Here is a 15,211-nt window from a genome sequence, read left to right on the forward strand (position 1 = left end):
GGACATCACAAAGTCCCTGAAAGATCCAGGAATTGCCTTTTTTCCCGGCAACAGAAACGCAGATAATGAAGCTGCTGAAGTTGGGATAGCTCTGGAACAGGAAGAAAGCGAAAAGAGAAAGTGTGTCAAATTGGTGAGAGTTAAATTAAAATTGAAGATAGAAGACTGTAAGCGGCAAAATTAATCTACATTAAAATTAGTATGTTATCCTGTTTCTAATTTTCTTTATGGATGGAATTTTTGCAAAGGCTCCCTATTTTTTAAACTGAATGGATTATTTTTTTCTTCTTTTTTCACTTTCGCTTACAGCTATGGATTAAAATGTTCCTTCTTTTTTTATAATGCTTGATTGGATTGATTGGATTGTTTTTGATCTCCATTTAAGGGTTTTTTTCTTTCTTAAGCTTGGAATATAAAGAAGATAATAAGAAGGATTATAAAGAGGGTTGTAACAACAGGAGGAAAAGCAGTTACACTGCCACTTAGCGTCTGGAGGCTAGATACATATTTTCTTCTTTCTCTTTGATCACTTGAGATTCAAGGTTTTCAGTTTGTTTGCTGAGAGTGATAGTAAGAAGAGCACAACTTGTTTATACAGGTGCTTTTTGGGAGTTCCATCACTAGCTATTGGAGGGAAGAAAACATTTTGACTTGAAAGATAATAAATGAACCTGTTTGAAGTTTATTAAAATAGACTTGAATCCTATAGTAGCAGTGCCTGCAAAATTGAAACAATGGTGCAGCAGGGAAAAAACTGTAACATTGCAGATGATTATGTTTGAAATTCAAAATCTATTAGTTGTGACAGAGAGAATTGAAAAGAGATTGAAGAATACGGAATACAAAACAGAAACATTTGATGGAAAAACTGAGGATGTTTATCAAATGAAGAATGTGGAGGACAGAGTTCAAAAAATGGAAGAAAAAAATGAGCAAAGAGGTAAGAAATCTGTGGATACTGACAAAAAAGTGAGTATGGTTGGTAATGGCAAGAATAGAATATGGAAAGGGGAGATAGATGGATTGGAACTCTACCTCAGACTTCAAAGCACAGAAGAAGAAAAGAGAGAAAAATTGATGGAGATAAGGAGAGAAATCTTGACAGAAGCACCAGTGATAATCAAAGATAAGCAGATGGAAAGAGCAGATGCTGGGTTTCGAGCTTTTATGAGACATGAAAGGAACATGTTGCGAAGAGAAGTTCGTACAAGATTTATTAAGAAAGTAACTAGAATAATAATGCTACAAATGGCAAGAGATATAAGACTGCACTATTACTGGAAAGATACAGGTTGATGCAATGAAAATGTACAATAACAATTAAGCTAAATTTAGTTTATTAGTAGTATGTATAAAATGAAGTGACAATACCTATAGTTAAATAATGCTTAATAATGATAACAATACATATAGATATGTTAGTTTGATAATATAAAATTTTACATAAACAACACATAGAGAATATGAGAGGAGAGTTAAAAGCTTTATCTAGAATATGTTATAAAGATGTACTGTGATTGGATGATTTTAGGATGATTTAATAGAATGTTATCATATAATCCTATTCTAGATTTTGAATATTATATATAAAAAGATGTAAAAACAATTATAGTCAAATTAAGGTTGAGATATAATAATCGTGACATACATGAATATATATGAATTTAAAATATGCGATTTGATATGAAAATCAGGTGATGACTATGGAAGAGATGCATGGAAATACTGTAACCAACTGCCACACTTTCTACAATTTGTAATGGAAGGTAGTTTTTTTATTTTTATTTTTATTTGTCTTTGTTCAAAAATAAATAAAAATTGTTTTTAAAAAAAGACAGGAGGCAACATCAAGGAGTGTACCACACCCTCCTACATGCAGGACTCTTTCAATATTCAAATTAGTTCCCTCCCTATCTTGGAACATGGCTGTCACTAAGAGCCGAGGTGGCGCAGTGGATAAATGCAGCACTGCAGGCTACTGCTAGATCAGCAGTTCAGCGGTTTAAATCTCACCGGCTCAGGGTTGACTCAGCCTTCCATCCTTCCGAGGTGGGTAAAATGAGGACCCAGATTGTGGGGGCAATATGCTGACTCTTTGTAAACCGCTTAGAGAGGGCTGAAAGCCCTATGAAGCGGTATATAAGTCTACTGCTATTGCTATTGCTATTGCACTATCATATTTGGTGCAGATCAAGTCCCAAGAGAATTAAGAGACTCAGAGAATTAGAGGGAGAGCTGGATATACATATTTTAATTTCTTGTTATTATCATTTGCATGGGGAAATTGTAGAAATATGATTAAAATGTCAATTACTATTTAAGGAAGAATGTTTAGTCTTAGTAAGGGATTGTTACCAGGGAGTAAAAAAACAATGTCAAAATTTAGTGTAGCAGCAAAGTATCAATATTTCAGAATTCTAAGCAAAACACCTATATTGCCTTCCTTCTTCTGGACTAATAGAAAAAAACATTTTACATCAGGAAAGATTTGGTTATTGTAGGAACAAATGGGAGTTTTTAGAGCTAGGGCTGTGCCCCCAGGAATTATATTTCAGGCATAAAACAATCACTCTGAAATGAATATATACTCCTATTTAAACAAATAATGAGCATCTTGTTCTAATTGGATCTGATCAATACTATCAGTGTCCCAGCACAATTGTACTCAAAGAGGCAGAGGTTTGTTTCTACTGTGTATTAATTAGTTATCACATCCTGCCTTTTACTCAGGAGCTTGCAGAGACATTCATAAATGAAATGGCAACCTTATGATATTGAGTATCATCAGTATAATTAAATAAATTAAATAAATTTCAGTGGCTTCTATTGCTGAATGACCTGGGCCTCCTTGCTCCTTGTCCAACGTCTTAATCCCTACACCACACTGTGATGTTCCATACAGGTAAACAGTAAAAAAAAATTACAGCAATTTGTAGGCATATATTTCATAAATATGTGTCCTGACTAGATGTTTCTACCACAAAAGCTTATACATATATCTTTTTTAATTGTAGCAACAGTTATCAATAGATACATAAAACACTGTTTTTTCTCAGGGATATTTTTTTCATCAACTCTAGTTATTTATTAATTTATATCTCTCCTTCACTCAGAAGCTCAAGATGGTTACATAGTACACCATTTTTCCCTCACAAAATCTATCAACATAAGGGTTTTATAGGGAAGCACTGGCAGTTTATTTTATGAAAGTCATGAAATATAGTTTGGTGTAGCGAGAGAGTCATTTGATGTAATGGTAAGATGTTAGGCTGAAGGCGACTGGATTCTAGCCTTCCCTTAGGCATGAAAGCTAGCTGGTGTAACTTTGGGTCAGCCACTCTCCCTCAGACTGCCCACCAGATTTGGGGCTGTCATGGGAAAACCAAAGGCAGGAGTTTTAGATATGTTCACCCCCCTCCCCAAAAGAGGTGGGATAAAATTACTGATCTTGTTGGATTTACATAACAACTATTGCTGTTCCATTCCATGGTGGTCTTTGTGGCCCAGCAGGAGCCGTTGGAGCTGCCATCAGACTCCGACAGCGAGGGGCCCTATGAGTCGGCTTTGGAGGATGTGGAGGACCCGGGACAGGGTTCCGACTCCGAGCAGGATGCAGAGAGGCTGAGCCTTGGACCAGTGGGGAGGAGACAAGGGAGTGTGATCCTGACGTCATGCATTGGAGCAGTGGGGAGGAGACAAGGGAGTGGTCCTGGATGCCCAGCAACAGAGAGCTAATAGGCGTAAGGAACAGTTACGCAGTTACAGGAGCATAAATGCACTCAGCTGGTGGTAATTAGGCTCCTCTCAAGACTATAAAAGGAATGATATGCACACGCTCGTTGCAGGAGTCAACGTATTACTAGAGCTGGAGAACTCTCGTGGCTAGCTTGGCAGGCTGGATTGGCTGCCAAGGTTAGTCTGTGCTGGATGCTGCCAAGGCCTGGACTGTGTTGTATTGCTGCCAAGGTTAGTCTGTGCTGGATTGCTGCCAAGGTCTGGTCTGTGCTGGATTGCTGCCAAGGGCTAGTCTGTGTGTTAATAAATCCTTGAAGTATCCTTTGTTCGGCATGCTTTGGTGTAGGACGAGGGGGGGGTCAGAACAGTGGTCAATTGTTCATTTCAGAACCAGTATTAAATGCTTATTTTGTCTTTAATTATATTGCTGTGCATGAAAAAGAAATTCGGGGATACATTCTTTTAGGAAAATCAGAGAGAGCTAATTTTCATCTTTTAAGAGCATTAGATTAAGTTTGATAATTTCTGAGTCTGTACTTTTCCATTCTGAAAGTACATTCATGAAACATAAAGATTTCAATTAGAGCGGGAGGTTTGGAACACATAAGAATTTCATTGTTTAAAACATTTTTTCTAATATAAACATTTGCAGTAGCTCTCCGTTCTATTAGGTGCAACAAAAAGAAAGCTCTCATATAAATGTGTGGCATAAAAATGAGAGAGGGAAGTGAAAGAGAGAAAGAGCTTGTGGAGTGTCATTTGCTTTCAGTCAATCCGAGCACTAAGTGTTGATGTTTTCAAAATTCAATGTGCTGAATATCCTGCTTCAACCTTTAGCTCAATACCCTGAAAGTTTCCTATGTAGGAAGTAATACATGAATTATGAAAGGATTGTTCAGTTTCATGTTTTAATGATTTTGTGCTTTCACCTAGAAATAAAGCTATAGTTATAAAATAGGGGAAATATACAATGGGATGATCCACCGTCCAATAGAGTCAGAATCAAATATCACTGTATATAAGACCTTGTTAAAGTCACGAATAATCATCAAAAGGTTCAACAATTTCATATGAAAAGAGTTCATCAAAAAAATTCCTAGAATATTTCACCATCATTCAATTTTCCTGACAGGCCATCGATGGCCATATGTATTTTAGTGATGAGCCACCTAGAGTTGTTGAGAATCAGGAAACATATACAATAAATGAAATATTTCAAAATCTTCTGAACTGCTGCAGTGGAATATAAGTTTGACAATGCAGTGAATCCATTCCTTTATGAGACTTTGGGGACATTCTCTCTCATAAAGTCGCAGCTAGCAATTAGCAAAAAGAAAGATTATGAGCATTAAGATACTGAAAAAGTAAATTGGGGAAAGATGCCATATAGGTGAATACAGTAGAAGGCATCACCGAACTAATTCTGTCTAATATTGAGAAATTACAACCTGGTCATGTTTTCACACCAGCGCTCAACCTTGAGTCAAACTAATGTTATCTTTCCTTGCCTTGCTGCCAGTAATTAACTTGGGAGGCTAGAAGTATTTGCAAGAAACTTGAACTCCAAAGAATAACAAGAACAATGAAAAGTGTGTAAAACTGCAGCAGTATTTAAAACATTTGGTTTCCTCGCTTGCTTGCTTGTCTATAGGACTTTTGGCAGTACCACCTTGCTGTTCAACCAAAAAGCCTTCCAGAATTATTTTTATAGAGTGATAGCTGGAACTGGACTTTCAGCAGGTTTTAGAATGAATTTGTAAGATATTAATTTTATTAATTATATCAATATGAATATCTGAAATCAAAAGTGCAAAACCCATAGATTATGACTAGGTCTGCTGCAGTGGTGGGATTCAAAAATTGTTGGAACCTACTCTGTGGGTGTGGCCTCCCTTGTGGGAGGCCATAAACCATTTTACTAGACATAGAGTGTTTAAAAAAACACCAGTATGATGGGATTATAGACAGGTCCAATTCAGTCTAAAAGAGGTTCCACGGATATAAGCAAAGAACAGTATACGTCACTCACTTACTTTGGTAGCACTAGAATCTGCACAAGAAAAATGCAGAAGAATATAAGACAGGCACAGGTTACATAGTACTTGAATGCAGGAAGAGCTGTTGCTCTATACTAAAAGAAAATGAGAGATAACAAAAAAATCAAATATTTCTTTGTTAAAAATGACTACAGGTAAGTTATAACACCTATTGAATTTTAAAATATTTACTGATACGAGGGTATTTTTTACCTAGATAACTTTATGGCTTTAAACAAAAAGATTGGAAGAATTAAAAGATGATGGCTGACCAACATTTTTTTAACCATGATAGTTAAATTAAACTTCAATATCCAGAGGCCACATAATTGAAAATTCTAACTGCTGAAATCCAGGAGGGAAGAGCCATCCATAACAAATCCTGAACAAGTTCCATGACTTTGATGACCTCTATCAATTAATTCACTGTGGTTGATGACAAGCCACATTGGTATGGTGAACCTGAGCCAACCATGTCTTTTTCAAAGCATCAATAAGCATTACAAAGCTTCTTTATTAATTACATTTTCTATATTGACAAAGTTTAAAAATGCTCCACAGAAATGAAGCTCTCATAAATTGTTCATTTTAGAATACGTGCTATTTGAATTATGGAACAACTTCTACAGACAATCATATTGAAATGCATAAGAGCAGCAAAAATACTGCCATGGATTGCAATACAGGAATTTTCCAATCAATTGTACCTTGATCTTTCACAGGAAAAAAGCAGGTTTAATGGGTTCATAGGATCTATTAACCTCCCACATGAAAATGAGTAACACAAATTGATTTTAAACTCTGGGATGATTATTCCTATTCCTGAATAAACCAAGATACTTTAGATGAATAGTTAATGAGGACTGAGGACAACTATCATAGGTGGCTGTCATTCAATCATTGATGTCATTCAATTCATTTCTGAAAGAGGTCAGTACCAATTAATAATCAACATGATACTAAATACTTTGATTTCCTAGATCAATTGGACTTCTCTAAAAGCTGTTATAGCATTGAAACCATTCATCTTCAGTTACTTTGATTAATTGGATCCCCCCCCCAAATCTTTAATAATAGATATATTAAATTGAAGAGTATGCAGGAAATCCACAGAGCCAAAATTTCACCTCTTCCTATTTGAGTTCTGTTTTTTTCTGTAATTCTTTTCCCATGTGCAAACCCAAATTCATTCCTCTATATCAAAGGTGAAACTATGTATATAAAAAGAATCTAATCTCCCACAACTTTAAAAAAGTCACACATTTTCAGGTATGAATAACTACAAGCTACATCCTTTTTTTTCTTATTACTAGAGAATTTGGGAAATATATGTAAAATAGAATTTATAATTTAAATATAACTCACTTCTTTTTCTAAGATTTTATTGTAGAAAAGCAATGATATTCTTTGAATATCCTCAGATTTAAGCCACTGCCTAGAAAAGAAAAGAACCATAACAGCATTATACATAAGCTGCTAATATTTTCTGGAGACTTAGATAAGAAAAAATAAACTTGGTTCATAATGGAAATCAAACAGTTGGATGTGTTTATGTAATAGAAATATTAAAGTTCAATAGCTATTTCTTTTCTTTTAGATGACCAGTGAACAGGAACCATAGATCTTCACCAATCTACATTGTCCAGGTTTCTAAAATGGCTTCAGTCTAAAATGTAATGTACAGATGATTTCTAAAGTTGGTATCAGTTTTAGACTGCCACCAAGGGCTGGGTAGTGTATTGTAATAAGAAGCATTTAACTTACAAACAATAATTAATTTTTACATGTAAATTTCAAAATAAGTCAAAATAAGATCTTGTATTGTATCTCCACAGTTGGAGATGTGGGGTACTTATTCTGGGGTACTTATTGTCACATGTGACAATAAGTACCCCAGAATCCTGCTAAAGAAAGGGGAGGAATGTAAATATAACTATGTGCATGTTTCAGAGCTAATGTTATTAGAATAGATATTCAGTTCTTCTCATCTATTTTGAATAAAATGTTGGTCGCTAAACTCCAGTAGATCAATAAATATTGATTTCTTGTCCAACAGACAGTTAAGTCATAGAACAGCTTATATTTTTCTATTCTGTACTGTCATATAATCTGGGATGAAAGGGAACAGTCAGATTCCTGTTTTGAAATAGGTTCCTCCAACTCCAAAAATTCTGCCTTCAGATTTCTCAGGGGGCTTCAATGCTTACTTCCATAATATGTACAGCGGGGGTACAAATAACAACTTTGTGCAAACATACTTTTGAGCATTTATTCCATCAATTGCTCGAATCATCCTTTCATTTAATTCCTCTTCAAATTTTTTCTTCTGAGATTTTGTTCTGCAGAGATAAAGTAAGGGAATGAAGTTAGCATCTGAAGGATGAAATTTAAATAAAATACAGGTAATTCTCATCTTATGACTGGTAGCTGAATTACTCTCCAAAATTGCGATAGCTTTGGAAAAAGCTACTTATTACCCAAAATTGTGACTGTCACACACCCCTTTGCTGTCGCAGGATCACACTTTGGATATTTGTCAACCAGCTTCTATTTACAACCGTTTGCGGTGTCTGCGGTTACATGATCACATTTTTCTTATTTTTTCCTGTTTTCCTGCAAAAAGCACCCATTGGGTTACCTGGATTTGATTATGTGATTCGTTAATGACCAGTGGTGGGATTCAAAAATTTTGGAACCTACTCTCTGGGTGTGGCCTCCTTTGTGGGAGTGGCTTGCCAGCCATGTGACCTGGTGGGAGTGGCTTGCCGGCCATTCTCTCTCTCTCTCTCTCTCTCTCTTTCCTTCCTTTTGTCTCTCTGTCCCTTTTTTCTTTTTTCTTTCATCTCTCTTTTTCTTTCTTTCTTCTTCTTTCTTTCTTTCTTTCTTTCTTCTTTCTTTCTTCTTTTTTTTCCTTTTTTTTCCTTTCCTTCCTTTTCTCCTCTTTCTCTCTCTCTCTCTCTCTGTCAGTCTGTCTGTCTGTCTCTCTCTCTCTCTCTCTGTGTGGCAGTGGTGGGTTTCAAATTTTTGGAACCTCTTCTGTAGTGTGGCCTGCTTCCGGGTCCACTGGTGGAACCTCTTCTAACCGGCTTGATAGATTTGACGAACCGGTTCTACCGAATAGGTGCGAACTGGTAGGAACCCACCTCTGTTAATGACCATGGTGACTTGATTAACAGTCATCATAAAAAGAGTCATAAAATTGAGTTCAGCCCCATGGTGACTCGACTTACAACCACAAAGACTTATTGCCAAGTTTTCAGGCTTAACTGTGGTCATACATTGAGGACTGCCTGTAGCCCTGGTGGCACAGTGGTTAAGGTATTGCAGGCAAACTCTGCCCACAGCCTGGAGTTCAATCCTGATGGGGCAAATATGCTTACATTGAAACTGCCCAGAGGGTACTATAAAGCTATATAACTCTAAATCCTATTGCTTACCTATATGGCATCCATTAGGGCAAACAAAATAAAAGCAATGAGAAAAGCAGAAAGAAAGCTAATAGATTACTATTCCTATTTCCTGTAGCAGGGCTGCAAAATTGACATATATTGTAGTGATCCGTACTTGGTATCAGCTTTTCATTTTACAATGTCATGTTAAATATTGCTAATGTGACTGTAGACCAGGGGTGGGTTTCTCACCCCGTTCCAACCGGTTCGGTGGAACGGGACCGGCGGCGTCCTCATGCACACGCGCGGTGCACGCATGCGTACTAGCGTCTGCGCGACGCTCCAGCTGCGTCCTGCGCATGCGTGGAAGCCAGAACTCGTCAAACCAGGTAAGGACCGTGGGCGGGCACGCCCTTCGCCGTTCCCGGAAGTTACTTACTTCTGGGTTCGGCGACCAACCGGTTCGCAGGGACCGCCACGAACCGTTGAAACCCACCCCTGCTGTAGACTTACATAGAAACAGCCTACACTGTTTTCTTTCAGTCAAAAGCTGCTTGATAAGAACATAAATTTAGAGACTGGATTTTAATAATTAGACTCAATGGCTTTAGCAAACCTCAAATGAAGTGTATAATTATACATTTTGTTTCCAATGAACTTGGAAAATTGCCTTGCCTGTTTCCATAACATCACAGAACAAAACTTGGTATATATAGCTAATTCTATACCTCTTTGTCAAGTGAGACAAAATGGTCAGGATTGGCCTAGTCAAAACTTGAATGGGAGATATCAAAATTTCAAGCTGCGGGTTAGATGGGAAAGTTGAACTGCTCTTGAGAAAAGGCAATAGAAACCACTTGGCATATTAGAATAGTATAACTTAGTTGGAAGGGACCTTGAAAGTCTTTTAGTCCAACCTCCTGCCTAGACAGGAAACCCTATACTATTCAGACAAATGGTTATCCAACATCTTCTTAAAAACTGGGTGTTGAAGCATTCACAACTTCTGGAGGCAAGTTGTTCCACTGATTAATTGTTCTAACTGTCTGGAAATTTCTCCTCAGTTCTAAGTTGCACAAGGTACCACATATAGTGTACTGTGCATTTTGTTTTTTTGCCTAAATGTAGAACCTTACTTTTTTCACCATTTAATTTCATTTTGTTAAATAATGCCCAGTTTGTCAAGATCCTTCTGTATCTTAAGCCTGTCTTCTGGAGTATTGGCTATTCCTGCCAGTTTGGTGTCATCTGAAAATTTGATGAGTTCCTCATTTATCCCCTCTCCAAATCTTGATGAAGATATTGAAAGTACTTCATAAAACGAGCCTTGGGGTACTCCACTGCATACTTCCCTCCATGAAGATGCAGTTTCATTGAGGACTACACATTGAGTGTGGTTGGTCAGCCAGTTACGAATCCATTTGGTGGTGATGCTGTCTAACCCACATTTGTCTACTTTATCAAATGCTTAACGAAGGCAATTATATTGATGGCATTCCTTTGGTCCACTAATTTTGTAATTTTATCAAAGAATGCAATTGTTTTTAATTGTTGCTAAGCAAGCTTTCTGGATAATTAGCTTCACATAAGCTATAACAGAAGATTTATTTCTATGGAGCGATAGATGTTAACATACTTTCACAATGAGTTGAGAAAGATTAAATACATTTTTATAGTTGAAGAAACAAAACATATCAATAAAGCTGAAGGATGATTCACTGCTGCTTGGGGCGGGGGCAAGGTGACCAATAATCAGGGCTCAATAGGCTATGTGCAGATACATAATCCATATGTGTGACTCCCAAAGGATACGATGAACATTATTGGGTCATAAGGGTTACAGTACAGAGAATGCCACCTTTTTTATGAGCTTCCTTCCTTCCTAACAATTCTCATTTCTAATGTTTAGAATTAGAAGAGAAAATGTTAGTTCCTGAAACTAAAATTTCAGGTAGGATCTAAGGATAAGCCAAATCAGTCACCAGTGACGAAGAAGCTAAAAAGAGCTTCAGAGCAGAATAAATAGGGAACATGAGAAATAGAGTGGAGGAAACTACTCCTCCACTGAAAGAATGTTAAAGAACTTGAGAATATTTAAGACCAGAAGCCACAGAAGGAAGGAGAAGAAAATCTGATTAACGATAAGATACTAAATAAAATACTGATCTGAAAAGCAGAATTAACTATGGTTGATGAAGAGATGGGAAGATGAATGTGAAGCAACGAGGAGAACTAAAGAAAATAAAACCTATAAACTACTATATAGTGAATGGAAGGAGGTGGTTTGACAAAGAAAGTAACCAGAGAACAGAACTCTATAGAGCCATGATGCCTTCAGCACCCTCTCTGTGGGCAAGAGCCATCGCCCAGCTCAGCTCTGATGTGCATGTGCGCACGTCTCCCACCAACCAGCTGGCTTTGGGTCTCTGTCACGCATGCGCAGGGGCAGGGCGTGGGGGCAAGGCGCACATGGGGGGCATGCATGCATGCAGCGGAATGCAGGACAATGTGGGAATCATGCACCCATGAGCAGGGACAAGCACATGTGCAGAGGGCACATGCACGGGACTGCGCAAGAATTCCATTTTGGGGGTTCAGACGCGCCCTTTGGCACTCGGTCCAGAAAACGTTAGCCATCTCTGCTATAGAGTAATTATTAAAGAGATATCCTATAGCATTATTAACACCATCATTACAATTCAATACCTTGTTTGAATTTCATATGTTAAGCTATTTGGTACACAGTTTTAGTGCTTTTAAAAGACACATCAGTAACATTTTGACAAGATTTCAAAATAATTTCAAAATTATTATAATTACTCAGTCTACAACATATCTTTTTGTTTTGCTGATGATTTCATTCTACCAACAAATTCCTATTAATAAAAAGACCTAATACATTATTTTCTTGCCTAAATTAAGCTGATGGGGCTTTATAATATTTGAATTATTTCATTTATCCTCTTACATTTAACAGTTATTCAAAATCATGGCTATCAAATCAATCCTTGTGCAGAATTACTGGGTAAACTAGCATAGTTTCGATGACACTGAAGTCTTCACAAGTTGCACATACCTTTCTCTACAACGCTGGAAATTATATTGACCCATAGGCATGTCCTAAGAGAGAGTAACAGAAAGTATCATCCAGATATATAGAACTATAGAACTATAGAACAGCTATTGGGTTCAATGTAGAAGATTGAACTATAATGCAAACTATTTGTCCTTTTTTATATGTTTATTAAAAAATTAAAAGTAAGATTAAAACTTAATAAGAATTAATAATTAGAATACAGAAAAAGAAGCAGAAAAAGGACAAAGCCAGAAGTGCAGGAAAAGTAGTGCAGGAAAGACCCACATAGTTCTGATGTTTTGGCAGCTGCCTCCACCTTGGTCATTTACCACATATGGGGATTTGACAGTTGGCCCACACATTTGGCCGTTTGCAGCTTTCCGTAGTCACATGACCATGTTTTATAACTTTTTGCTGGAAACCGGCTTTTCCTTCACGTTTTTGGCAAAAAAAAATGCCCCATAGAAAACAATAGGTTCACTTTACGACTGCTGCTTTGCTTAATCACCACAAAAAAAACCATAAAATCAGGTCACTTATGTAGGAGATCTGCTTTACAACAATCACAACCTGTTGTGGCCCAGCAGGAGCCGCTGGAGCTGCCACCAGACTCCGGCAGCGAGGGGCCCTATGAGTCGGCTCTGGAGGATGTGGAAGACCCTGGACAGGGTTCCGACTCCGAGCAGGCGCAGGGCCACCAGGAGGCGCCTGAGCCTGGATCAATGGGGAGGAGACAAGGGAGTGTGAGCCTGAGGTCAGCAGTGAGTTGTTCCTGGATGCCCAGCACCGAAGAGCTAATAGGCGGCAGGAACAGTTGCGCAAGTACAGGAGGTAACTGCACTCAGCTGGTGGTCATTAGGCTCCTCTCCAGACTATAAAGTCTGCTTGTGCACACGCCCCTCTTGCAGAAGTCAACGCAGGAACTAATGTCGGAGAACATTATTGTGATCTTGGCAGGCTGGATTGCTGCCAAGCCTTATCTGTGCTGGATTGCTGCCCAAACTTGTCTGTGCCGGTTTGCTGCCAAGGACCTGTCTGTCTGTTAATTAAATGCCATAACTTATCTTTGGCTCGGAGTGTGTGTTGGTGTGGGACGAGGGGGTCAGAACAGTACCTATGATGGTAATAGCCAACCTGTATTGTAGTTGTAAGTTGAGGACTACATGTAGGGTTTTTTAAATGTTTTGCATAAGTAGAGGTAAGTAAGATAAGTCTATGACAGCTAGAAAAGCACAGAAGTCAAATATTTTACAGAATTGGCCTCTCTAGGCCTAGGCACTTATTAGTCAGTTATTTGTTCATTATAATTCATTATTTATTCATTATAATTCTAATACATTTAACAATGGCAGTTCTCCACCCAATTTTCTGCAGGTAACATATGGTATTATTTTAATAATGTAATATCATCTGAAGAAACAATGCCTAATTCTGAAGTTTATTAATTTAATAAAGGATAACGATACTAAAAAGGCTGGTGGATTATTCTTAGGTGGGCCCCAAAAATCAGATTAATTAGTCCCCAAACCGCCCCCCCAAAAAAGATATTTTAGCTATTTAAAAATATACAGACGCTAATACCATGGTGCTGATTTGTCATTTTCAGTAATCATAATGTCCCGATGGTGCAAATGAGCAAATGATTTAGCTGCTCCCCACGTTCCAAGTATCTAGTCATACGAACAGCGGCTCTTCTTTTAGCTCCTTCTAGGGCAGCGATGGTGAACCCTTTTTGGCTTGCATGTCATAAGCGGGGGAGTGCAGGGGGTCGTGGGCAGGTGTGCAGCACCCATAATGCAATGTGCGACACACACCCATGCGAATGCACGCACAACAGGCGCTCTCCCCCTTTGTGCATGCTTTTTTTGGCCACCCCAGGCTCCAGAGGGGACCTGTGGGCCCAGGCTTCATCCCGGGGAGGATGAAAACAGCCCCCCCACCCCTGGACTTCCGGTTTGCTCATAGGGCCAGTTTAAGCCCTATAGAGCCTTCAGGGGCCTTCAGGAGGACAACTTCCGGTTTGCCCATAGGGCTTTTTTTTGCACTCCAGAGGCTTCAGGGAAGCTCCTGAAACCTCCGGCTGCCCTCCAGAGGGGGAGGCTGTTTTCGCCCTCCCCAGGCTCCTATAAAAGCTGTGGAACCTGGGGAGGGCAAAAAATGGCTTTAAAAAAGGCTGAACTCAGCGCGCGCATGCCAGCTGACAGGGCAATGCCTCGCATGCCCTGACAAATGGCTCCGCAGGCACCTGTGGCACATGTGTCATAGGTTCACCATCCTGGTTCTAGGGTGTTTCGGGGTCGGAAATGATGTTTTTTGAAAAAAAATATATTTTTATTGTTTTTACATTTAAATAGCGCAGCACAGCCAAGCTGTGTTATGACCATACAATCACATTATATACAGATAATCTCGTCCATTAGCTGTCAGCCTACTTAATAAATTATCAATCCTTCTAACCAATCACATTATTTACAATTTGTCCCAGTCTTGTCACCTTGTCTTATACCAATAATAAAATCTGTTCCAGACTTCATAATATTCCGATTCCCCTTTATTTTTAATTCGAGGGTGACCCTATCTGCTTCCGCACAGGCCAAAATTTTGCTAATTATGTCTAACTCTGATGGGATATTTTCTTTTTTCCAATACTGCACATAGGTTATCACGCTGCAGTTAATATATGTATAATTACATAGAGCACAAATTTCTTATACCCCTCCGGTATTATGCCTAGGAGAAAAATTTCTGGTTTGAACAAACTTTGATCTCCCACCATTTGTTCCAGCCATGATTGCATCATTTTCCAATATCTTTTTGTCTCATTGCATGTCCAGCACATATATGGAAAAGGTGCCTGGTGTTTTTTTGCACTTCCAATAATTTGGGGCCAAAATTTTAAACATTTTGGAGAGCCATGCTGGGGAAAGATGCCATCTATAGAACATCTTGTACATATTTTCCTTATAAGCCGTGGT

At 38.3% G+C, this 15,211-nt stretch overlaps 1 protein-coding gene across 1 annotated transcript in view; it reads right to left on the minus strand.

The window, feature by feature from the left end:
* ADCY2 (adenylate cyclase 2) overlaps nt 1-15,211 on the minus strand; it is a 204,755-nt gene that overhangs the window by 52,492 nt on the left and 137,052 nt on the right. Inside the window, exons 11-14 of the mRNA XM_032220470.1 lie at nt 12,237-12,280; nt 8,030-8,110; nt 7,137-7,206; nt 5,769-5,866 (exon numbers count right to left, since the gene is read on the minus strand). Of these exons, the coding sequence (XP_032076361.1) occupies nt 5,769-5,866; nt 7,137-7,206; nt 8,030-8,110; nt 12,237-12,280 (293 nt within the window). The remainder of the gene's footprint in view (nt 1-5,768; nt 5,867-7,136; nt 7,207-8,029; nt 8,111-12,236; nt 12,281-15,211) is intronic.

This window comes from Thamnophis elegans, chromosome 6 (genome assembly GCF_009769535.1).
Source record: "Thamnophis elegans isolate rThaEle1 chromosome 6, rThaEle1.pri, whole genome shotgun sequence".
NCBI lineage: Eukaryota > Metazoa > Chordata > Lepidosauria > Squamata > Colubridae > Thamnophis > Thamnophis elegans.